A 26,423-nucleotide genomic window follows, 5' to 3' on the forward strand; every position below is an offset into this window, starting at 1 on the left:
GCTTCAAATCAATGAGTTTGGTCTCGGTTTGTCAAAAATCTTCCCCAAAGTACCAAGATCATTTTGTATATCCCATGGAGACATCCAGCAACTTTATAACTCATAGAGTAATGTTGCTTTATCTGTCATCTATGTGTTTTATTTTACTAGTGTCTGCATGTTACTTGTGCATGTCTGTTGTCTTTTGACATGGATGTGTCTTCATGCCACTTTTCCACTTGAGCTTTCTGCCCTTTTTTGTGTTGAACAGGTGCCTATAGTGGCTGTGACCACAGCAGGGTGTGGGATAAGAGCACTCACTGCCATGTATGGCAGCATTTTGGGTCTTCAAAAGTTGCGTGTTTTGGATTGTGTTTCATATATCAGTGGCTCATCTGGCACGACATGGTGAGGAGTCATTTGCATACTATTGTTTGGAAGTTGTATTAAGAAAACCCCATGCTTTGTCTAGGGTTTTTTGTCTAGGGTTTTAATGGTTGCTTCCATTTTTGGTCTGTGAAAGCCAGGGTCACCCATGAAAGGCTTGTTGTGCATCATACATTTGGTGTCACCAAAGTAACCTATCCCTAACCAAAACATGAGACTGCACTGGAAGTGGAAGCATCCTTAATCCTATGAAAATGATCCTTTATGGTTATTTACTGTTGCTCAGAAATAGCATAGACAAGTGGTGGAGCTGCTTGTGTGCGATCCCAGATCAAGTGGTTTTTGATTGATTGCCTTTAGATTTGAGTTTCTGCTCAAAGTAAGCTCAAAAAGAGTAATTTAAAGATAAAAACAAAACAAAACAAAACAAAAACCAAGTGCTATTTCCTGCCTTGCAGGACAATGACAAAGCTCTATGAAGATGCTGATTGGTCACGCAAGGATCTTGGAGAAATAATTATCGAAGCTCGGAAGCAAGCTGCCAAGTGCAAGATGGGAGCTTTTTGCTTGAGAAGTCTGAGGAATTATTACAGAGAGCTGAGCCAGAGGACCCAAGCAGGACATAAAACATCTTTTATTGATCTGTGGGGGCTCATGATTGAATCCATGTTAAATGATGGGGTAAAGTCAATACATCTTTCTTCTCATAAAGTTGGTGACTTGATCTTTGGAAGAATTACAAGAAATTAGAATGCTAGGAAGAGACACCCAGCCAATAAGACTATGCTTGGTATATAGGCAGAACACCACTTATTTACGTCTTTCTTTTCATAAAGTTGGTGACTTGATCTTTGTAAGAATTACAAGAAGTTAGAATGCTAGGAAGAGACACCTCAATAAGACTATACTTCGTATATAGGCAGAACACCACTTATTTACATTAATAACTGGGAGATACAGTCTATGTCTACAATGGAACCTAAAGTGTGATTGAATGTAACATAGCAATGCTCAGATTAGCTCTGAAGTAACCAGCATGCTATTTAACATTGTACCTGTAAATTTCTTTTAGATTCTTAGATGTTATTTATGGTTATTTATTTATTCTTAGATGTTATTTATCACAAATCTCACAGAAGCTGTGATTTTGCAGCTGCTCTTCAGCTGCTCTGGATTTGATTTCTCAGGACCTCCTATTCCTAATTTTGTTGTAATGACACCAAAAAAAACTTTCTATGTTGTAAACTAATAACTATTTTATTTTAAAATCCTGTAAACATGGTTTACATTTTGTCTAGGTGAAACAGATAGAATGAAATACTCTCATGTCAATTCCTATTTCATGTTGTATTTCTGGCCTCAATGCAACATAGCAAAATTTGCTAGAATTTAATTTGGCTGAAATACACTCAAAATCTTTATTTCATTTGTAAGATGAGTTGTTAAGTTTGGACAGCTCAAGGATTTTTCCTCTGTGGATGTTAACTTCCACTTTATTTTAAAAAAAATTAATAATCTTGTTTAGAAGGGTCATTAACATGCTACCTTGAAGAACTCTTATTTTTAATAGATGAAGCAGGTGAAAACAGCTAAACTACCCAAATCTACCCTATTTTTTCACTTACATTTAACAATGCAAAGTTAGAATAGCATGTGAAGCAACACATTACTGTCATTCTATACTGAATATAGAGCAGGGCTGGTTATGTTAACAATTATTGCTGTTCCCATAATTTTATTGCCCTCTGTAATTCAAGCACAAGAAAGTAAATTTAGGAGGAAATTCAGGAAAACCATGTCTCATATTCTGACTTTATAAGGAATTTATTAGTTAACTGTTTGGCTGGAGTTGTTTTTTTGTTTTGTTTTGTGTCAAATCCAGAAATGCCACCACAGACTTTCTGATCAACGTCGGGCAGTGAATCAGGGTCAGAACCCCCTGCCCATCTACCTCGCCCTCAATGTCAAGGACAAAGTTGCCACCAAAGATTTTAGAGGTAAAGTTTCAGTTTCAGGAAAGAGCTTTATCTGGGGACATAAAGCATTTGGGACACTGTAAATAATGATGAATTGGTTTAAATTCTCACTCCAAGCCAGGAGAAGTCCTGTTCAGAGATCTAAAGAGTAACTGGGCAGCAACAGGAGTGACACCAACAGTTCAATATTTTGTAAGATCTCCTGGCATGTGAGTGTGCATATTCACACATTAACTTCAGACTAGTAACACAGCATAGATCTGTGACACTGTCTCAGAAACACTATGAATTCTTAAAGAAAGTGATTCACTGGAGTTTGAAGTTTGCTCAATGTATATTTTTCATCGTGGGCTAAAGGCAATAAAAGTAACAGAAGTCAATCCATGTTCTAGACCACCTTCTATGAGAAAACTTTCCATTTGCTGGAAAAAAAGGAAGTATTTAATTTTTCCCTGAGCCCTGGCATGGCTCTTTCACGAGCCCGTGGATGGTGTGATAGGTGGTTCAAAAAAGTTCAGCAGCAGCTGTCAGCAGGGTTTGCTCAGGGCACAGGCTAAGCCTGTGAGGGCTGATGCCTGAAAGGCTGATTCCACATCTGGTGGGTTGATCGTTGTTTGTAGCAGAGATAACATTTTGGGTGTGTGTGTGTTGGCAGAGTGGGTGGAGTTCACACCCTACGAGGTGGGCTTCCTGAAGTACGGCGCCTTCATTCGTGCGGAGGATTTTGGCAGCGAGTTCTTCATGGGGCGCCTGATGAAGAAGCTCCCCGAGTCCCGCATCTGCTTCATGCAAGGTGACTCACCAGCCTGGGGCAGTGACAGGATTTTAATACAAACACTAATGGTTCTGGAAATGAGTCCTCAGAAACCTGTGGTTCTGCATATGGCAGTAGAGGTACTGGGTCAGTCAGCTGAAATTCAGCATGTCCCTGAGACTCACTCAGCTCCCCTTGCTAGAAAAGGTGGTTTTATCATTTGGACTAAGATAAAATGAAACCAAAATTACAAAGAAGTTGTTATGGACCTTTATAAATGTTTTTGAAGCATCGTAATTAGCTAGCAAAAGATTTTGAAGTTGGGAATCTATGAGACTTCACATAAGCTGAAGGAAACGTTGGGAAGAAATAAACAGTATGAGAGAGAGGAGAATCGGAGAAGGGGCTGACTGAAAATATTTCTTTATCAAAGGAAAAAGGAAATTAAAATAGGAAAATGATAATGTAAAAATTTCTCAAACGAAAATAATGTTCCAGGTAAAACATGGCAGAAGGGAAAATACTTTGAAAATTTTTCTGAAATAAGTTTGACTTCTGAATCAGCTCTGTCACTGAAATAGGTGTCTGGAATTATGGAAAAATTGGATAGAAATAAAAAAAAAAAATGTTAGAGAAGAGCTGTGGAAGGAGCAGAAAGCAGTTTTTATGAGAACTCCCTTGTGTTTAACTCATCAATACTTATACCTCTCCCACTTCCTAGGAATGTGGAGTAGTATCTTCTCCAAAAACCTCTTGGATGCCTGGCATGCAGCTGACAATTCAGAGGACTTCTGGCACAGGTGGACTCAAGACAAAGTGACTGAAATAGGTAAATCTCATGTACTCTTTGATTTACAGCCTCCCTCCTCCAAGACTCTCTGATACAGGGTAACTGTGATCACATTTTTTTTTCTTTTTGGTCATCCTGGTACTCTCAGCCTCAGGATATAGGAGGCACAGAGAAAACTGAGCTATTTGATTTTACTGAATAGCCAGTGCTTTGCTTAAATAGTGAGATTGTTCTTAGAAGGAAAGGCACCATTGGAGAGACTGAATGGAAAGGAGACAGGGATGGATATATAACATGGTCCCTAAAGTGCTGTGTTTGAAAAGCTTGGAGAGAAGAACTTCTGGCAAACCTCATATCAATTATGTGTTAACCAGACAGAAGCTTGAGTCTTTACTTTCTATATACTATTTACCTTGCACAGTACATACCTCCCTCAATATCTGAATTAACTGAAAGATTTAGTGGAGTTCAAAGGAAGTCAATCTAGTGGAGCTCTATAACACCAGCTGAGAGAGGCAACTATACACTGAAAGGTCATTTCTTGAAAATACTCATTAGCACCTTCTTGTTAAAATTCAAGCAAAGCCAGTGATTTCATAGTGAACAGACTTGGGTCACATTTCGTTGGACTTTGTTTTTGAGAAACAAAATGAAACCAAGCCAACTCAAACTCTTATATTTTATTTTATATAAATAATTTGTGAATTTCCGTTGATTCCTACTGGCCACACCTGAACTAAATTGAGTAAACCATTGTTTTAAAAGTAAAATAATTTCATTTGAAAATTAAAATGTTCAAATATTCCTGTTCTTTCCAAAATACGCATTGATTTTCATATTTAACCTACATGGAATAGAAAAGAAGTAATCCCCTCAAATGTATAAGTAATTATTTTTCCCCTGTTTTTTTGTTTTCTTGGAAAAGTGAATTGCATTAATATCTACCAAAATCACATCATTTTATGAGAAAAAAATGCTCCTTTAGTCATATATAGTCAATGAGTGTTTAGAAAACAAAATAAGCTTATATTTTTGTCACAAAATTAACTGATACTCAGAGCAGACCCTAGGGAAAAATAACAGTGCTGAGAGCTCTTAATTACAAGATTACTATTAGTAGAGAAGAGTTGTTGATCTTTTCTCCAATTTGCACCTAGCCTCCTTTCAGTTGTGGTCATAACTCAGTTGTGTCCCATTTATGCCATGTGTCTCTAGAGGAACAACCAGACTTGCCTGAGAAGCCGTATGAGATGGCTACATCCATGTTCACCCCCACGAGTGGCCTCTCCACGGCTCTACGGGATATCCTGACCGACCGCCCTGCTGTCTCCAAGTACCACAACTTCCTGAGGGGCTTCCAGATGCACAACGAGTACATCCAGCAGGAGCATTTCACAAAATGGAAAGGTGTGGACAGCTCTCCTGCCTACATGCCTCAGCCGTCAGCAAGGAGGGGGCAGGGGCTGGGGTTTAGTGGCTGGTGTTTGTACATCCTGAGGAGGGCAGAGTGGCTCTTGTGGTTAGTTGTTAGTGCTTGCTAAGAGGAGAGGAGGAAGAATAAAGTAACTCCTCACATCTCTTGCTTCCAGTAAGTAACACAACTATTCGAATTTTGGGATGTTCAGTAATGAAAGTCCTCACTAGGATGAAAATCACTGGCATGAGGCTCTGCACATATAGAACACCTGCCTAGAGTTTGGTGCAGTTCATGGCTTTGGAAACCCCAACAAAACATGAGTAGAGAGGCTGAAAGAAGCTTTAGGATTGCTGCACACTATCCTAAAGCAAAGGGAAAATCTTGGATAGGAAGAAAGCTCACCTTACTTTTACTTTTTAACTTGAGGGATGTCTTTCTGCTGTTTCCTAATAGCTCTGAATCTTTTACTCCTTCAGACACTTTGCTAGACAGCTCTCCTAATGACCTGAGAGACAACTCGGAGCACTTGGAGTTGGTGGATGCAGCTTTCTTCTTTGAAACGAGCTGCCCACCCCTTATGAGACCAGAGCGGAAAGTGGACGTCATCATACACTTAAACTATACTGGTGGATCACAGACCCAGGTGAGAAGTGGTCATGGTAGCGTTGGGTTGATGGTTGGACTTGATAATCTTGAAGGTCTTTTCCAACTTTAATGATTCTATGATTCTAAGTCTCAAAACTGCCTCTGTTTAGTAATGGCTTTTCCCTTTTTTCCCACAACTTTCAGACAGGTGTCTTTAAAACTTGGAACTTAGTGGAATTTAGTAACACGGTGTTTCCAACACTCTGAATTTCATTGGGGAAGCACTTGGGGCTATTTCAAAAGAAGTTTGAGAACAAATATTTTCCCCTGTTGAAATTTCCATTCTTATTCTGAGTGACACAGTGAAGTTATGATGACTGAGCTGCAACTCCTGTTGCAATCATATGTAAGATTTAACAGGACAAAAATTTTTGGGAAAACTTTGTGATTCAGATGCTGAATTTAATCTTCATTTTCCTTAAATTCCTAAATTTGATTTGTCTTTTAATTTTAATATATGTTTTTCTAGCTCTCCAAGAGCAACCTAGTGAGTGAAGCATTTCTTCATATTTCTTTTTATCTCTTTTAAGAAACACAAATTTTCTCCTTAAATAGTGGTTTGGAAGCAAGATATCAAATGCATTTATTATGCTTGCATAAATCTGATTTTAAAATGGTTGTATAGATTGTGAAAGTGGAATTCACCACATAAAAAGACAGATTTTGACTTCAAAATGTAGTTGTGTAATTTTAAACCTGTCCCTGAAGGGCACCACAGAAAACACAAAAGTTCATTGGTTAAGATTCTGTCTCTTTTTCAAGTGGACAATACTTCATGTGTTAAAAATATTTGTCTATGTACTGTAGCTGAAAAAGAGTGTAAGTGATGATTTGCATTACATTTGTTTCTTGTACGCTGAAGTCTTTTGAAAACATTTAATTCAAACAAATTGAGGTGATGCTTCAGTGTTTGTTAAATAATTTAACAGTCGGTCATTACAAATGATCTTTCTGATGAACGCTTTTATTGCTATATTTTGAGGTCAAAAATATCATACTATTTCTAAAATTCAAAGTTATAGAAATGGATAAATTGGCCTCAAAATGTTGAAGCCAATTGAGGTCAACTCACAAGTTGTGCTGCTGTATAAGCAGGTGATGTTACTGTGAATCTTACTGTCTTGAACTGCAAATTTAGTTTTGTTTAGATCTATGTTTTTCTGACTTAGTTCTCCTTTAATTAATGATGCTCTGTAGCATGCTTTGAATGAATTTGTTCTGTTCCTATCTTGTGTTCCCATTTTAGAGATGTGCCTTGGTACACACGTAAACCCTCTTTAGCAGCTTGATATTAGGTGTTTTTCTGTAAGACTGTTTCCAAATAGCTCCTCAGGCAAGAGAAAAACAATCCCTGGGGCTGCAGGTTTTTACATTATTAAAGTCTGTTTACTAGTATCAGTCCCTTTTGTGCAACTTGGCATGAATTAATGGGCTTTAGCAGCAGCCTGATCTTGGATATCTTTTCCTTTCCTTATGCTGTTGTGCCGTGACCAGCCCCTGGAGCAGACTTGCAGATACTTCTCCCAGCAGGGAATTCCATTTCCCAGCATTGCGCTGAAGGACGATGAGAACAACCTGAAGGAGTGCTACATGTTTGATGGGGCAGACACCCCAGGAGCCCCTCTGCTGCTTTACTTTCCATTAGTAAATGACACTTTCCAGAGATACGTAGCACCTGGTAAGTTAACAGTACCCACCTACTTCTATTGATCCAGTGAACTTCCTCACTCCCTCTTTTTTTTTTTTCCTTACGCTAACACAAAAGTCCTTTGTTTGTTTGCTTGTTCCTACTGGTGAATACATTGCAAAATGGGGTGATGCAAACTGTTTGCAAAATCAGGTGAAATCTTGTGCATGATTTTAGTCTGAGTCTTGGTGCAAGTCAGTGAAAGAGAAATGTTCCTCAAGTATAGGAATGAGAATTAATTTCTTCTTCCAAAAGCTTACTTTAGAGTGTATTTTTCAGATTATGTAGTTTTATAGCAGTCAGATCTAGGATCTATGATCTGGGAACATATGGATCTAGGATCTATGGAACATTCTGTTTGAGCTGTGCTTTCTGTTTGGACTGTTTGATGGGTTGGTTTTATGTGCTGGAAAATCAGAGCAATGGTACATAAACTAATACTGTCACTGTGTCCTTTGGGCCAGTATTTGAGATTCAGGCTTTGCTTTTATGGTAGTTCCCAAGGCTACTAATACTCTGCTTCCTCCTGTACTATATATTTCCTTATTCCTTTTACCTTTAGTATGTATTTTACTCATGAACCCCCAGAGTAAGTTTTGAGCACCTGTGATCACATAAAATGATGTACCATGAGGTGACCAGCAGAAGGTGCTGGTTGCAATGGAATGATGTTTAGTGACACTTCATTTTTATTAATCTCAACAGACTTTCTGCAGAAGCAAATTTTTTTAGAGATCATACCACTGAACTTTTCTTCACAGCAATTGCATCTGTGACCTCTCTAGATTATTCTTGACACAGACTGTGAGAGTACAGTAATTTGCAGGGCCTATGAAAACACCTTCCTTTTTTCCCTTGGCAGGCATGTCACGCAGTGCTGCAGAAATGGAACAGGGCAAGGTTGATCTCTCCAGTTTCTGCTCTCCATACTCCACGAGGGAGGTCTCGCTGAAAGCAGAAGATTTCAACAAGCTCCTGAAGTTGACTAATTACAACATCATGAACAACGAGAACATGATTCTCCAGGCCTTGCGCACGGCTGTGGCACGGAAGAAACAAGCCCTGAGCCAGCCAGTGGCACAAGCACAGTCCTCTGCTTGAGCAGCTTTCTCCTCTCACTAAGGAAATACTTAGTGACAAATACCATGACAGCACCTATGCAATAGCTACTTCACTGTTCTTGGCAGAAGCCATCTCTTTCTAACTAAGCAACCTTCTCAAAAAGGAAAACTTGAAGTATTTGTTTCAAAGCCATATGGTTTGGTTGACTAAGCAGTAGCTGCTTTTTGATCTGGAGTTGTGACACCAAACACAGCAGTCTGTGTTGTCGACACCATCTCACTGTGATGCTCAAGAGATGAAGATTTGGTTGTATGTGACAGGAAAAATAGTTTGATCTCTCTACCTCCAAAATTTCTTATTGTCTTGGTGGTTAGTCGTTAGTATTTTTTCATCTGCAAAATATTGTGGCATTCCTTTGGGACCATTGATAGCAAACCTATAAAGCCCTCTTCAGATACAGAAGGTGGTGACCACGCAGTATCAATTTAAAAAATTTTACTTCATTTTATTAACTTGAATTAAATGGTGTTCTACCTTTTAAGAATTTTGTTTCTCATGTGCTTTTTTTTGTCATGAACTGTTGTGAAAAATATATATAAAATATATATATATATCTTATGAAGGATATTTGATTTTTCAAACTTGTATTGGGTTATGAATGTACACATGGGTAGCCTTTTAGGTCTTTGATGACCTCTATTCTTAACAATTAAATCAACCTTAGAAATTTTTTCTGAAGGACCTTTGTCATTTCCTCTCACAATCAACTCTGTCCTGTCTTATATCATGCACATGTGCTGCAGTTGTCTCCCCAGAATGCAATTTTGCTTCAGTACCATCTGGGGCTTGTGCACTTGAAGTATTACAGGATAGCATGTTATAGAAGAGGTAGCATGTGCAAGGGATTGCAGGGGGTGTGCTAATTCCACACACAGAATCACACAGCAGAAGTGGACTAAGATACCAATATTCTGTTCACTGCATCTTGTTAAACAACCATAAAATGTAAAATATGACAGCTAGGTATGCTAGTACAAATTAAGATTATGTGATTGCTGCAGTCTAACTAGTTATTTGGTAAGTACATTGAAATGCAGTGAATGAGGGGGAAATGTTGATTTATACACACAAAACCATAACAGCTCTCAGTGCAGTTGCCAAAGAGCAGCAGAAGAAATGCCCATCCTGGGAATGCACTAAATGATGCCTGCATACCTCTAATAAAGGACCTGATGAGCAATCTGCTATCAAAAAGCAGCACTTCTCTTCAAGCTCTACAGGAGAATGGTTTGTAGTGCAGGAAACAGTTTTGTGTCATTCCCAAGAAGCAGGAGTCTTGTCTACTAAAGCATGGATGTTGATCAACCAACACAGCACTCTGAATGTGGATGGACAGGAGAATAAATATCTTGCATTTATTCCTTTTCAGCTAATGGGACATTTCATAAGTAAATCTTCTGCTCCTTTGGAGTTTTTCAGATATTAGGAAAAAATGTTAACTGTTCAGATTTAAAAAATAAATAAAGTAAAATGAAAAGCCCAGATATTTTGAGAAGAAAGGAACCTACACAAACACACTAAAGGCCAAGAAAGGCATGGCAGAGAGACACATGTAGCTTCTGTTTCTAGCATGATTTCTTCCTCATACTTGAGTTAGTGAAGGGAGACAGGAGCTCTTTTCTAGAGCTGGAGCTTTAAGAAGTTAGTTTTTGCTGTCTTTTTGGTCACAGTCCCATGGAAGCATTGTGAAAGAAAGGCAGGTGCTGGCAGCTGGGAGTTTGTCAAAGGCCAGCCAGGATGAGACTTACAGGAGTTCCCCATCTCCTTGTGTAGCCTGGCCTAAAAGAAGCAGACAAGAGCTACAGGAGAGATTTTTCTCTTCATAAATTTCCCAACAAGGCACACAGAAAATTTCAGCCTTATCTTCTAAAATCTTGTCCACTGGTTTATCCAAGAAGCCACTGGCAAACTCAAACTAAGGTACCCACGCTTCCAAAATGAGCATTGTGGCTGAATCCTTAATACCTGCCAGGGAGGGTGTCATCATATTTGTCAGAGTCCTCCTGCTACTGCAAAGCTCTGGGTATTGCATCAGCTTTGCAAAGTCTGAGGGCTCCCTGAGGTACTCTGGCTCAGTTTCACTTTTCAGCTGTTGGCCCTTGTTGGGGATAATTTTTTATCAGGATTATTTGGATTACATGGGAAAGCATTGGTAGCAGGAGGGCTAAAGGGGTGGCTTCTGTGAGGAGCTGCTGGAAGCTTCCCCCACATCCAGCAGAGCCAATGCCAGCTGTCTCCAAGACAGAGCCACTGCTGGCCAAAGCTGAGCCCATCAGTGACAGTGGTAGTACCTCTGGGATAATATATTTAAGAATGGAGAAAAAAGCTTCATGTAATTGCATCCACAGAGAAGAGTGAGAATATCTAAGAGAAACCACCCTGCAGACGCCAAGGGCAGTGAAGAAAGAGAGGGAGGAGGTGCTCCAGGCACTGGAGCAGAGATTCCTCTGTAGCTTGTGGTGAAGACCATGGTGAGGCAAGTTGTCCCCCTGCAGCTCTTGGAGGTCTCCACAACAGAGTAGGTGGGTGCCCAGAGTAGGAGGCTGTGACCCTGTGCAAAGCCTGCATGGGAGCAGGCTCCTGGAAAGACCTGTGGAGAGAGGAGCCTATGCTGGAGCAGGTTTGCTGACAAAACTTGTGACCTCAGGGGGGACCCACATTGGAGCAGTCTGTTCCTGAAGGACTATACCCTGTGGAAGGGACCTGTGCTGGAGCAGTTGGTGGAGAACTGCTGCCTGTGGGAGGGATCCTAGACTGGAGCAGGAGAAGAGTGTGAGGAGTCCTCCCCCTGAGGAGGAAGGAGCAGCAGAGAGAACTTGGAAGGAACTAGTTGCAACCCCCATTCTCCATCCCCCTTTGTAGCTGGCATGGACAAGGTAGAGAAAATGTGGAGTAGCATTAAGCCTGAGAAGAAGGGAGGGGTGAGGTGAAGGTGTCCCAAGAGTTAGTTTTTATTTCTAATTACGTTACTCTAATTTGATTGGTAGTGAATTAATTTCCCCGAGTCAAGTCTCTTTTGCTCATGATGGTAATTAGTGAGTGATCTTTCTGTGTCATTATCCTAACCCATGAATCTTTAAAATTTTTCTCCCCTGTCCAGCTGAGAATGGGGGGTGATAGAGTGGCTTTGGAGGGCACCTTATGTCCAGCCAGGGTCAAACCACCACAACTACTCAGTGTTTAGTTAGAGTTGTGTTTTGTTGAGGCTTATTTATTTCAGGCTTTGTTTCTTTTGTTATTTTTGTTGGTTAGTTTGTTTTCTTTGTTTTTCTGAAGCCTGTGAGCAATGTCTTCTTCCACAGCCCTTCATCCCCAAGTCTGACTTTCTCAGGGAAATGGCTTATGAAGCATCCAATTAGCTGCTACAGAAGCTAAAAGAACCATCCAGGTTTAGCCACTTTTTGATCAGTTTTCTCAGTTCTAAGCAGCCGAAGCTTCTTGCCTGATTGGGGGGGTCTCGTATTTGCTGAACACAGTGTAAGGGGAATTTAATCTAGTGTCACTTCACATATCTTTAATCATCAGGGTGCTGAGGGTGTATTGCCACTTTTAGATCAGTTTTCTCAGTTCTAAGCAGCCAAGGCTTCTGGCCTGATTGGGAGAGGATCTTATTTTTGCTGAACACAATGTAAGGGGAATTTAATCTAGTGTCACTTCACATATCTTTAATCATCAGGGTGCTGAGGGTGTATTTCTAATCCTAAAATGGTTGATGTCTAAGGTAGTTTCCATTCAGTGAGAAGCTGTAAGGCCATAAATTACTTTATTATGCCATTTACTGATGTGTGTCTCTGGAAGGGGAAGACAAGTTGTGGGTGCTGTGAGTGTATAGTATCACCTCCTGCACTTCTCAGGTGGTCATTTCACATCCAACATCTGGCCATGTTGGTAGCTGGGCCTGTGCCAGGACTACTCATCTGTGTATCTGCTGCTGTATGCTTTTCTGCCAGAAAATACAAAACTTTGGTGTCATTTTTATATCATAATTTGATGGCACTGCATTGTGTTTAAAACGTGTAGGTGTTAGCATTTAAGAGGAATCAATGTATGCCCTAATTTGGAAGATAATTTCTTTTTGTCTTGGATTATTCAGAAGTCTTATGTTTGTGGAAGGATTCTGGAAACAGGAAAACACAAATCTGTTTGAAAAGCATTTGAACAAAACTGGGGAAACATCTACCAGCAAGCAACTCAACCCCCTCTACCTACAAGAAAGAGAAATAGCAATAAAAATCTGTTGAAAGAGGTCTTTTAAAGTCATTTCATCCATAATACTTTGGGTTGTTGATTGAAGTGCTGTAGAGCTCTGTTTTCCTCCAGCCTACAGGTGGAAGCTGTTATCTTCTTTGATCTGTGCATAGCTGAGGCTGCCAGCTCATAGAGATCCATGCATAAGTGTTCTGTGTTATCACACCCTTATCTTCAAGTGCTAATAGTTCTTGACACCTTGGTGTGTACAGCCTTTCCCCAGCACACACCTCTGGTGTTTTAAACAAACACCAAATAATCAAATAAACTCGGCAAATTCCCTCCCCTTCTCTCTTCACACTTTCCCTTTCATGCAAGGAGGAAGGTGGAGCATGGATAAACCCCTTGCTCCTTGGCAGGTGCCTCCTTAAAGTCTGCAGAGCTACTTTGTGAGTCACTACCAGCTCTTGCCTCTCACAGGGAGTTACATCGGGATCTGCCTTGTATGCAGCTGGGAGCACCATGGGATCATACTGGAGTGCTCATGAGGTAAGAGTAAGAAAATTCAGATCTTAATTCTTTAAAGGCTCGAGGTGACCTGAGGTGGGTTTGTGACTGGGACTCTGCTGCCTAGAAGAGGATTTGGGAGCTGTCAGTCTGAATTCATGCATGTATTTACTTATTTCTGTCAGGATGACCAATGGCTTTTGCTGATATTTGGGCTGAATCTGTGGTTTGATGCAAGCATTATGTAAGTTGGGCTCTTCTGCAGTGTTTACCAGCTATGGATATAGTCACATATTGTGCCCAGATAGCTGCCACCTGGTAGTGAACACAGGAACATGCTGATTAAAACCAGTGAATAATCATGGATGCAGAGATGGTCCTTGTTTGACATTTGACCCAAGAAAATTTCAATCTGCCTTTGTCCATAATCTCTGAGAAGACCTTTCATAAATGACTTTTTTTTGTGGAATGTAGCCAGGAGGGAAACCCCTAAGACAGCCTGTTTGGCTCCACTGAGCCAACATACTCTGTCCTCTTCTCAGCTCTGAAATTAGCCTGCTGTTTGACTATGAGCAAGTTATTTAATCTTCCTGCCCCCTACCCTGCTGCAAAATGGAGATTATAGAGCTTCTCTCCATAACATGGATGTGTCTTAGTGTGAGTGTGCATTATGGTTGGAGACCTCAAATGTGGAATCCCCATGGCTTAAGAAATAGTAAAAGAAAGAGTAAAACTGGAAATGATGGGAAAGCAGGAAAACTATTCCATCCAGAACATGAATCCAGGCAGAAGACATTTAAACTCACCCTTCTGTTTTGGAGTGAGACATAAAATAAGGTGGGATTATCATCATTCAAGAGCGATAGGGGAGTTTGTATCCGACTTCCCAGCTGGGTCAGTTCCTGAACGGAAAAAGAAGCAGAGTGACATAATCCTTCTAAAGGAATTTAATGGAGTTAATTTATTAGTAGAGAGTGGGAGAGGGATTAGGCAATGACTTCCAGTGAAGCAATAGCTGAAGTTTCAGGTACTGAAATCTGCAAGAATTAATGATGTGTTTGGATTGTGTTTAGTTATTTGTCTTTCCCTCAGTGCTTGACATTACAGCTGATGATCCTTTATGCAAATATCCAGCATCTGCTTTGGCTGGGGAAGTTTCATTAAAAACTCTTCTTAAATTGTTGACTTTCATGTAGGGTCTGCTACATTTATGCTGATGGTGCTTCACTCACTGACCAGTCTCATTTTCCTCTGGGCTCATGATGCTTTTGAATATATCTAAGATGCTGAAATCCACAGCTTTGTGGTTATATGTTTTACCATGGATTGTTTCTGTTTCCTAGCAGTTCTTTGTTCCTCCTTATTCTCCTCATCCTGACCACAACAACTGATCACCTTACAACCTTCCATGTATTTGCTCTTTGTAATTTCTGGGAAACGTTTCTGGTAAAGATTTTAAATTGAAAGTTGGTGTTTTGGTTTTTTTTTTTTTCTGAATAAAATGATCTGAAGAGAACACCTCTTTTCTGTATGAAATTTCAACTGTTCAAGAGAATGAAACTTCTTTTGACTTCGTTCACAGATGATTAATGGAGGTGCTTCTCATGCACAGTCTCTTTGCTAACTTATTTTTCTAGCTTAATTGTTGACAAGTTGTCTTTTAAATGAAAATGTCCTGTTATGTAATGCAAACATTATTTGAAACCGTTTTACTGTCTTATCCATTTTGCTGTTATTTCTTCCACCAGTGACATAAATACAGAGGAGCGTTTCCTCTTTTTCTGCCTCTTTTCTTTTTATAACTCTCCATGGACATGCTTTTAACTTCCAAAGCAGTGCGAGTAGTTCATTATCCAAACTTGCAGCACGGCTCTGGAAATTGCACCAGGCAGTTATGGGAGGGCATGCTTATGAAGCAGAAACAATTTCATATTAATGTAGGTAATAACTTTGTCCTTTTTCTGCAGATTGAAGAATGTCCATGCTGTTCACTCTCTGTGAAAGTCGTAAGAATGAGAAACCTGAGAAAGGCAGATCTGTGTGAGTATCACAGTCTTTCCTTGTGGTTTGCAGTTTGTTTCTGAAAGCAGAGAATGTAAATAAGCACTTTAACCTGTATCTGTGTATGAAGTGTCACCATGGCTCTTCAAATATTGGTGCATATTTGAATCTGTACTAAGCTTAGAATACAATTTTACATAAATAGTATCTTTTGTTTTACAGATTGTTACTATTAATGGAAATTTCAAAGGTCTCCTGTGGTGTACTGTGAAGTATCTTAACTGCTAGCAAGCTTTAGAGCTAGTTTTGCTGAATAAATTCAGCTATTAATTCTCAGTTTGGGGTTTTGATGCATTGAGATGCAGGCTACACTTCTCAACAAAAAATGCCAGCACTGATGTGGAGTGGCTGCCAGAGCCTGTGTGGCATAACACGAGAGCTTTGGTATCATCTTCTGTACCTGTCTGATTTTTTTGGAGACAGCTGAAATACAAACTGTCACCTCTGAATTTCTATTGCCTTAAAAAGAAAGATATAAAAAGAAAGATATAAAAGAAAGAGAAGCATTATATATCTTATTGTCAAACAGCTTCTTTCTGTTAAAAGTTTACTGAAATGTTTCTGAGGACTTGGTGGAATGGAAGTGGAAACAAACATTTCTTTTTTCCTCAACATTTTATAATGGTTGGAAATGACATTCCAATGAAAGGACCAAAGTCTTTATCCTGTATCTTCATTCTGAGCAGATGTTTGATGGCCTGCTTGCAGGTATGAAACTGTGTCCCTAGAGATTTGCTTCCACAGCCAGATGTGGAGGAAGGTCTTTTCTGGAAAGAGCCAGAAGCAGAGGTGCTAGGTGCCAGGGTCTGAGAGGACCAGCCTCATCCATTCCCCATCCCAGCTGCCTTCCTTTATCATGCAACAGAGCACCACATTTTATTTCCTCTGAGAACTGAACAAGTTACCTGTGGAACAGCAGAAGAGCCAGTGAGATTGTGTCTGCTCCAATCCTGTATGCTCCTGCAGAGGACTTAATTTTGTTAGTGGAGCCATGCCACGTGGTGTGATACACATCATAAGAAATGAAATTGCATTAAAAAGCATTACATTGCATTAGAAAACCAATGTGAGAGTGTAGTAGGAGCCTTTATGTGTCAGTCCTTCCATTCTTGACAGAACAGTTGTGCAGCAAGGTTTTAATGACTGAATAATGAAAGAAGTCCTCAGAGGAAGACACTCAAAGGCAGCTGTTTAAAAACTCTCATGGAAGAGAGAGGTATTGGCATGTAGAGCAAAGTTCACTTTGTAGCCTATACCAAGTTGAAAGTGGTTTAGGATGAAATGCAATTATGGGCAGTGAGAGAAGTGGAAATCTGAAAGCAAATTAGGGAATCCTAATCTATGCATTTCAATGCACATTAATAGAAACACTTGAATGTAGCAACAATAATTTCAGAAGAAAATGAAGATAACTAGTTAGGCCTACATATTGATATTTCTGTAGATATTTACTTCCCTCCTAGGATTAGTCTTTACTCAAAAGCAGGGTTCTTTTTTTTTTTTTTTTGGGAATGTATTTATTCATCCAGTGTATTTATTCAAATATTTATAAACATATGAAATATGTTTGGCTCAAAATATATTCTAGGAACAGTTTATATTTCCCACTCACATTTATTTGTTTTATTTGCCACTTCTGTACAACTTAAAGTTGTGAAGAGAGACAGAGTTGAAAGATGGCACAGAAATAATTCAAACTGCAAAGACCCATTGGTGTTTTGTTGAAGTCAGAGTCTGATTAGCTCAGACTGTAGTTTTGGAAGATTGCATGTTAATAATGAGCACACTTTGCTTTCCTTCAGCTGTGGCACTGTGCAGCTAAAGTGTCCTCCTTGTGCAGAGTGACTGTTATCCACAACACACAGTGTCTATTCCTCCTTGGATCTTGCACGTCATATAATACTGAATTATTTTTTTTTTATTATAGGATAGCTGTGGTAATCATCTATAATCATGATCTCTTGACCTTTTCCCTTTGTACCAGACAAAGGGTTGTATTTGTACGTGGTGTGAGTACAATAACAAGAATTAGGCTACTTATGTGTGTTGAAATCTGCTGGGACTAAGGCTTACTCATGAACTTTGATTTGCTCCTACATTCTGTAGGTTATCAGGTAACTATAATCTGAGTAGCACATATCACTCCCAAGACACAGCTGTTGCAACTTCTGCTGGGTATGTATGGGTTTGCCTAATTTTTCCCTGTCCAAAGTTGTAAGAATAGTGATACCAGACTAGTCCAAAATTTCATTTGGATCGATGCTACGTCCCTGACACTATAATTAATTATTTGGGGCAGGACAAACACTGAAGCATGCTCTTCCCTGCCACACTCTCCCAAGAGATCTGTGGCTCATGAGGTCTGGGGCACAGAGATCTGGCTCCTGAGTTAAAAGCAGTGTTTGCATTTAATTGCCATACCCAAAATACTTGGCACTTGGAGGCCACTAAAGGATTTTACTTTGACATCTTCCAGCTCAGTTTGCACTCGACAGGAACCCAAATGCTCTTTCTCACTGTCAAAGGAAAACACCAGGCCTAGTTTCAGGTTGTTATTCTTTGGGGAGGTCTATACATTTATATTGTTAATTAAATAGTTACAGACATTTCTTTTTTCTCTTCTTTGCCTTGCATTAGCAGCAGGAAAGGAAAGCTGGTCCTTCTCAGGCTGGCATGAGAAAGCCTTTTCTGCACATTGGTTAGGGTTAGCTCTTACACAAAGAGAACTGCCCCTTTGTATTTAGTCAAAAAAATGACACAAAACATAGCACCAAAAGCTGCATGGCTGCTGCTGTCTCTTGCTTTAAAATTGTGAAAGCTTTGTGGCTGTCACAAAACTGCCCAAACGCATCTTCTATTTCTGCAAAATCTGGGTTCACTGCAGGGATGGTGCTTTTCCTCAGCAACTACACAGGATGGTATGTGGAGATTTTGGAAAGAAGTGTTTAATTGCTCATGGTCTGAACATGGATCATCCAACAGAGTTAGCTTGAGGCACTGGCAAAATAGGAAGTCATTGGCAGCATCAGGAGCAAGAGTTACAAGCTCAGGTGCCTGGGCTCTCCATATTCTTACAGACACATTGCAGTGCACAGGGACACAAGAACGGTGGTACTGGATCAGACCAAAGGTTCCTTCTGTTGAAAGGCAGGTGCCTAGGGAGATGTATGGGAGCAGACTGAAAGTACAAAGTGTGCTCTGCAGAATGTGCTCTTCCAGCCTTTGATGACTTTGGAGTTACTAACTTTCCAGGTCAAATACAGATTTTCTATGAATTCAGGAATACCTGTCGTCTACTCTTGAACCCACACAAATTCTATGCATCAGTAACAGTCTTTGTCCAGCTTATGGCTTCCATTTCACAAGAACTTTTATTGCAATCTCAAAGTTTCATCCTTGTAGTGGCAAAAATCAGTTTTGCCTTCACTACTGAAAGGCCTTGAATTTTTCCTGCCATCCAGTACTATACTTTGTACTTCTATCCTTACTTTCCCTGTCACCTGACGTAGTAGAGATTGACTTTCCAAATGCTCCCCACGTGTGGGAAGGGATTGATTTTTGCAAACAATCTTGTCTTGCATGGGCTGGTCCACCAGCCAAGATCACTGCAAGAGGGCACAAGTCTCATCTTCAAGTCTTGCTCACTTACAGAAGCCTTTGAAGGCCCCTTGAAGCCACCCTTATGCAGGGCTCTGCATTTCCACCATTTAACCATGGGAGAGTTTCTTTCTGGAGAGAACTTGCTGGCCAAGCACCACTGCATTTCACCCCATGTGCCAATTAGAACAAGACCTAGGCCTATGCTGTGTGAACTCCTCAGAGAAATAAGAGAAATATAAAGTAATCTTCTACATATGTGTATTGCACAGAAATATTCTCTTCAGGAGAAAAGTCTTTAAAAATATTGGTTTACCCTACCTTATGTTCAAAATACCTAAAGTCCAAAGCTTTTCCTGAAATAGCCTACAGCTACTTTTTTTCCCCTTAATATCACAAGCTCATCTCAATCATCTTTATCCTTAAATAAAGCCTTAGTCTTACTGCAACCCTAGTATTGCTGTAACCCTAATATTAAATCTGATTCTTGTTAAATCTTGGCCATATTGCTCTGTAATTTCATAGCAAACTCCCAATACTATGCTGTCAATTGATTTTAAAAGCTGGAAGGAGGTATTACTAATGTCTTTCGTTATATCACCAAAATCCTGTGTAACACCATCATAATAATGAAATCCTTTTAATTGCCACGTGCTCCAAAGAAAACTGTTGTGTATAGAAAGGAGTGACTGAAAACATGTCATGGAGAGAAATACAAAAACCAGCCCAGGACAAAGGCTTGGCCACAGGAGTCAGCACAAGGACAGAGAATTAATCAAGTGGATAGATGCCAAGTTGCAACGAGGCCTGTAAACAAAGTTTTCCTAACTGGTTAAGAAACTGAAATGAACAGGTATAAAAGCAACTGTTAATCACAAGAAGCTCCTCCCTGTGGTGTCATATCCTGAAGTGGGGATTTTCTTACTGCAATTGTAAGTTGATTAGATCAAGACTGAGGTCTAATTGCATAACTACTAAGGTGACTTTTAAAATGGAGCCGTGGTCCTGACTGATGTTTATAATAACAAAGTTATAGCCTCAGTTAATAATATGAGTAATAGATGGATGGATAATCTCAGTGAATATTACATGAATCAGCTTTACACCTGCAGTTCTTTATAGCCTCTGTTCCTTTCTATTCAATCTTCTTTTTGTTTTCATCTACTTATGTTACCCAAGTCTGCTCTTATGTTATCCTCTGTCCATTGCTAAGAGACCATTTCCATGTTTTTCTCAAGCCACTGGTGGCCATGATGTATGGACACATTAAATATAGTGTATAGAGCACATTGTATGTTGTATTATATGCAGTTGGGTTGCATACATAGTAAGAAGTGTGGAGATGAAAAGTCTGCTCTGTGCCTTGATAGCAGCATAAGCTGCTACTTAAAAGGACAAAGCTATGTATAATCAAGGAGCTCATGAATATGGTATTTGTTTAGTGTTCTTGGTCAGGGACCCTCCCTATAGTTGTGGAAATAATTGCATCTCTGTTCCTAGATATCAATGGAATGAATGCAGATAGACATGCATCTTCTTTTGCAGCCATGCTGGTTTTTGCATGCTTCTGTGTGCAAGAATAGGAAACTGTTAAGGTGGTTAAAGGTATCGTGTGATGTCCCACAGGACATCCTTCAGATTCTTGGTGCAACCTTGGAGAAGATGAGTTTCCTGAAAACCTTATTTTCTCATCTCTAAAGCAAGGACTTCAGCAAGGGCAGTAGGAAACTCACAGGGTATTGGGAGGATGAACTGATTACCAGCTGAAAGACTGGCAAAAAGAGTAAAGAACCTTAGGTAAATGCTAGGTTCATCTCAGTCTCAAAGGCAAAAGTGAGAGCAGCTACTGTGCTCTAATACTGCACCAGCATAGGTGGTATTGCAGCTGCTGTCCTTCATTGAACAGAAATGACCTTTAAAGCCTTTTGTGGTAGTACTGCATGCTCCTAATAGACTTCATTAACTTATCATTTAGAGGAGACTTCTAGGTAAGAAGTGGCTGAAACAGCTTTTAAAATATTTTTAAAATTTTTTAAATGTCAAAACCTGTTTTAAAACAGGCTTGAAAAAAGTGGAGGCAATAAAAATGAACAAGGGAGAACCTTGGGTGGGGAAGAAAGGCTGGAATGAGTCGGTGACAATGGCAACAACATAGAATCACTTGGTGGTTTTGAACAGACACAGAATTTGGCTTGCAGAGTTAAATGGCAGTGGCAGACTGCTCGGATTGTGACTTTCTTGGAAAGGTCCAGTAGATCCAGATAGATGTTGCTGCAGAGCTGGGATGCATTTCATGAAGTGCTGTGCTAATAAATAGCACAGGTAGCACAAGACTAGCATGCAGTTCCTTTCAAGTGCATGTAAGCAACTTCAGCAGCTGTCAACAGATAATGATGATGAAGTATTGCTTTGATTTCTGAATAAGCTTTCTGCATTTACAGATTTCCTGGGGCTGAGCTGTGTAACACCTTCTCACCACTTAGGAAAGTAAGCTGCCTTTTCCCATGCTTACAGTCTCCCACATCTTAAAAGTTATTGTACCTTGGCATTCTGACCATAGTTGATAAGGACCATATTTTACTCTATATCCTGCTTACTGTTGCTCCATGATGTGTTGACTTCAAGGCCAAAGTATACTTTACTTGACACTGAACAGTAACCACAGTATGAATACCAGCAGTTCTGTGTTTACAGTTCTATTTGTTGTTAACTTGAACATTCAAAGAAGTTCATAATTAATATCAAGATAGATAACAGACATTTACTTGTTGCAGGAATTATTTCAGAATTTTTGAGGTTTTCTTTTGATGAGAAGGTATAATTTTTCATCTTCAATATTTTATGATGAGAAATATATTTAAATGCGTTTTTGTTCACTGATGCCCAATAGATTTTCTTATACACTCTTAAAGAACCTGCAGAATCTGTTCTAGTTCTACCCTGGTTTTTCAAGTCTCATCAAGACAGCAGTATCTGCAGTCCATCCAGTTATGCATTCAGCACTGTGGCTGATATCTGTAATCAGTGATTCATTCTTTCCTGTACCCTCTGAGCAGAGACCTGTTTTGCCTTATGCATGGGTTCTCTCTTAGTGTTCTTTCACGTGCTTCTAGGTAAGTGCTGCTGAGGTGAGCTGTACACTAAAAGCACAATGTGATAAGGCCTGTGGTATGTCTTAGTCCCTGTGGAGGTTTATTTTGAATGCTCAACAGTTCCAGGGACAGCCTTGCCCACAGGCGAGATTCAGAGAACTTGGTGACCTTTATCAGCAAATGGTCTCAGAGAGGAGCTTCAGGCAAGCTTTCTGCCAAACTGGGGATATTGATTACCTTGTAGCTATGGACCAAGAACTCAAATGTGATTTGTTTTTATGTGGGAAGCCAATGTAAAGTAGAGAGGCTGGATTTAACATGGCTGTAGTAGTCTGCATTGCTGAAAAGATATGTGAGTGTCCCTGTGAGACTATGGTTTTTCTCTTGGGCACTTTGTATGACTGCACCCTCAGCAGGAGCCAATAAAGCACTGCTGCACCAGTAGCCAGGGAAGGCTGAAAGTAGAATTCACACACAAAAGCTGGTGCTGGCACTTACATCATATTCTGCTACAAAACTGGCAATCTTTTTGAATATCTGCCCAGCAAAGGTATCAAGATTTTCCTGTTTATTCAGAACCAGTCTTGACTACCTTTTCATAAAAAGTTCCCCTTCAGTTCAAGAATGAAACAAAAGGGGTCCTGGGTATAAATGTTCCTTGTAAGTCAGAGGTATTTATTCTTAATGCTTTCATTCATTCTTACTCACAGGAAAGCTGCTGTAAACTGCTAGATCAGTTGGGAGTCATGGAGGACTCCAGCCAAAAAAATAAGCTCATTTAATTTCACTGTGGAAATAGGATTAGTTGTAGTCTTCTGATAAAAGGGAGTCTGGAGGCTGTATGTTTATCTGTGGCTTGCTTTCATGTGAAAGAAACCGATGGTGACATCCTTGTAGAAAAGATGTATCAAATATGAAGATAACTTCCAAAAGCAAAGTGCACTATTGGCAAGGCATTGAAGTCATAGTATTTATGTCAGGATGAACCATTGCTGCAATGTAAGCTTTTAATCCAGGCTGAATGAACTCTCTCCTTAACAAATAAACCCAAGCAATCAAACTGTAATCCTCACCAGTATATTTTGCCCTGTAGGTCCACAATCTAATTCATGAGATGATGACTGAGGTTCACAGACTTTGGACTGTTCCACTTTTCCAAAAGAGAGCATATGTAAAGGTGATCTAACGACATCTGTACCTTTTCTAGCATGTACAAATCATGCAAGAACAACTATGAATACCCAAAGTGCAACTTAGGCAGTATAATTTATCCCCTGTTGCTTCATGGAAAGTAAGTGGGTGTGAGAAGTTGTAGCACAGCTGTCTGTGGGCTTCTTTGCATTATATTGTGCTGCTTTTTTGTCTTGTTTCCTTTTGGCAGTTGTATTGGGATGGTGCATGGAGGCTCTAGGTATGGATTTGGGCTTTGTTACTTGGACACTGTATGTGTTTGGAAAGGGAAGGTAGCAACTTTTCCAATGAATTTACAGCCTTAATTTATACATGTCAAAGGAGGAGGTTTGGAGATGTTTTGGAGACACCGCCCAGATATCTGGGAATGGATCTCTTGGGCTGATGTGCAATGTAAGCATGTCCTATAACTGCTCTGACAGTCAAGGCTGACAGGAAGACCTGTTGGTTTCCTTGCAATATAATTGACATGACATGATTATCCTGTTTACTGCCTTTCAGCATAAACATGGGTATCATGTGTCAGCAATTCCATATGCCATCTTGTAGGTCCTCTTTTCCTGAAGCAGGATCAAGTCTAACTTGTCTGTCACTCTTATTTATATCTGGGTGTCAATACCATCTGAAAGGAGTTACCTAGAAAATTGATAAAATCTTTCTTTCTAGAACTCACTCTTAGAACTGGCACAGTTTTCCTAATATTTGTCTTTGTTTATTTCCCACTGGTCACACAGAGCCATGGATCATTGTCCTCTTTGAGCAATTCCGTATGCCACCTTGTAGGTTCATCTAGGCTAGTCCTCTTTTCCTGAAGCAGGATCAAGTCTAACTTGTCTGTCACTCTTATTTATATCTGGGTGTCAATACCATCTGAAAGGAGTTACCTAGAAAATTGATAAAATCTTTCTTTCTAGAACTCACTCTTAGAACTGGCACAGTTTTCCTAATATTTGTCTTTGTTTATTTCCCTCTGGTCACACAGAGCCATGGATCATTGTCCTCTTTGGACTTTACAGAACTAGTACCATGTTATCTAACAGTCTTAGTTTTTGTTGTTGTCGAATTAGCAAAGCAAATTCTTTCAGCTCTTTCTCCTATGCCAGTCTAAGTCAATCCTCTTCAGTCTGGACATGTTTAGATTTAATAACTGGTGACAATTAAAGCCTTTTGTGGTGGAAGGAGGAACAGAGTGTAAGAGAACTGCAACACAGAAAACACTGAGCTTCCACTTGTTCCTGTCCAGGGCTGGGACTGTATGCAAAGATATCACCTAAATTTCATCATCTGCAGTTACATTTAATATTGTGTGTTTGGGATCTGTTCCAAAATTTATCTAAACCTCTGTTGTATGTATAAGTTATCAGATTAGTCCTGTAACATTATAGTTCTGAGACATAATGTGTTTTTCTTCCTGCAGTGGCCTGACTCTAATTGCTCCTTTTCAGATACAAGTATCTTTGTCTCTGTCTTCATTCTTGTCTTGGGCTATGTTGAGATTGAGGCCTTGTTGGCTGCTAACTGAGCTGGTGTTACATGTAGATCATCAGGTTGTGGAACTTTGTTTTTGCTCTTATTAAGGGTAAACTGGACTTTTAAAAACTGGAATAACTTCTCAAGTCAGCTATAGCTCTTTTTTGTTCTGAGAGGATGGAGAACTGAACAGAGATCCTACCACAGTTCTGTCTAGATACAAGATTATAAATCAAAAGTTTAGAGCTTCTTTGATACTCTGAAAGTATTGAACGCCTGCCTTCTAAATCAAGCTTCATAGGTAATATCTACAACAAAAAAAGTATCCCAGACCATAAATGAACAAATTGTCTAAAATACACGTATATCTGTAGTCCATAACTGACATACAGTTGCTGAAGAAACAGATATTCTCACTCTTACCTGCTTCTCTGGCACCATCTGAGACATAACTATGCAAAGTTAATTCTCTTTTTTAAATGTTAAAAATTTGAAAAAAAAGCTATTTGGGTAAAGAGCTAAAGAAACTATTTTATCACTTGTTTTACCAGGAAAATGTTTACAGGTACATTGCACATATTCTGAATTTTAAAAATACAGTAGTAAGTAAAAAAAATATCCTAATATTACTTGCAAGAACTATAGACTTCTGCATTCGTGGTATGAAAGTAATTTCCTTCCTGTTATGGACAGTAAGGGGGAAACTATCAAACGCATGCTGCAAAACTGGAAGTTGTTTTGTGTTCAGACAGGATCAGGAGACCTGAAAGATAAATCATAGCTAACCTCACTGCACAAATTGCTTTAAGCAACATCTACACATTGCCACGTGGGTTATACCACAGGTTTAAAGAAAGTGTGGAATGAGAACCAAGAGACTGGTAAAGAAAGAGGAACATAATGGCTTATCAGGCACTGTCTTCTTGTGGGTCATGTGGAAATATTAATAACAGTATGGTTTTTTTTGTATAATGTTTTTAATCATGGCATGTCAAAGCAGATTCATTATCACTGTTTCATTGACAGGAAAATGCAGATAGAGAAGCAAGATAAATTTAAATGGAAACAGTTGCCCAGAGTGACTTAGCAGCCTGGAGTAGAGCTGTGACTGGGATCAACATGTCATGAGACCTTTCCCAGCAGGTTACCTGCTTGGTCATACTGCCTCTCAGCCCCTCAATATCAAACTGCCTGTTATTACACCCAAATCTGACCTGTTACTGTGATGATGAAATAGTTCTTAGAGCTGGAGACATTAGAGACAGTTGTTGTTGCCCAGCAGACAAAAAAAAAAGTCTGTTGTCTGAAAATAAATGCAAAGAGTGTAGAGGGCTGAAGAAGAGCAGATTTGCTACAAATGGCAGGGCTGGAAAGGGTGAATGACAGTGTTGGAGGAGTGAGTCCCAGCACTCATTACCCTATTCAGGGTCTTAGTTTGTTACCACAGGTTCCTGAGACATCAACTCTTTTATGTCCTTAGGAGCAGGTACCCAGCGCTGCTTCCTGCCAAAGAAAATCTTCCTAGCAGTGTCAGAGAGAATCCTAACCAACAACTACTCT

The 26,423-nt window shown here is 39.7% G+C and overlaps 2 protein-coding genes across 2 annotated transcripts in view; both read left to right on the plus strand.

Annotated features, from left to right (window-relative positions):
* Positions 1 to 250: 250 nt before the first annotated feature.
* Positions 251 to 8,736, plus strand: LOC103771381 (cytosolic phospholipase A2 epsilon-like; the record flags this gene model as incomplete). The annotated part of the gene is made up of 9 exons (XM_008938674.1): positions 251 to 387; positions 825 to 1,047; positions 2,249 to 2,363; positions 2,998 to 3,135; positions 3,818 to 3,925; positions 5,102 to 5,293; positions 5,780 to 5,946; positions 7,443 to 7,626; positions 8,498 to 8,736. Coding segments are annotated over 9 exons (1,503 nt in total), but the record flags the coding sequence as incomplete, so codon positions are not given.
* Positions 8,737 to 13,467: 4,731 nt separating this feature from the next.
* LOC103771382 (cytosolic phospholipase A2 epsilon-like) overlaps positions 13,468 to 26,423 on the plus strand; it is a 31,533-nt gene continuing 18,577 nt past the window's right edge. The window contains exons 1-2 of the mRNA XM_008938675.1: positions 13,468 to 13,494; positions 15,420 to 15,492. Of these exons, the coding sequence (XP_008936923.1) occupies positions 13,468 to 13,494; positions 15,420 to 15,492 (100 nt within the window). The remainder of the gene's footprint in view (positions 13,495 to 15,419; positions 15,493 to 26,423) is intronic.

Source organism: Merops nubicus, unplaced genomic scaffold (assembly GCF_000691845.1).
Source record: "Merops nubicus isolate BGI_N331 unplaced genomic scaffold, ASM69184v1 scaffold2824, whole genome shotgun sequence".
NCBI lineage: Eukaryota > Metazoa > Chordata > Aves > Coraciiformes > Meropidae > Merops > Merops nubicus.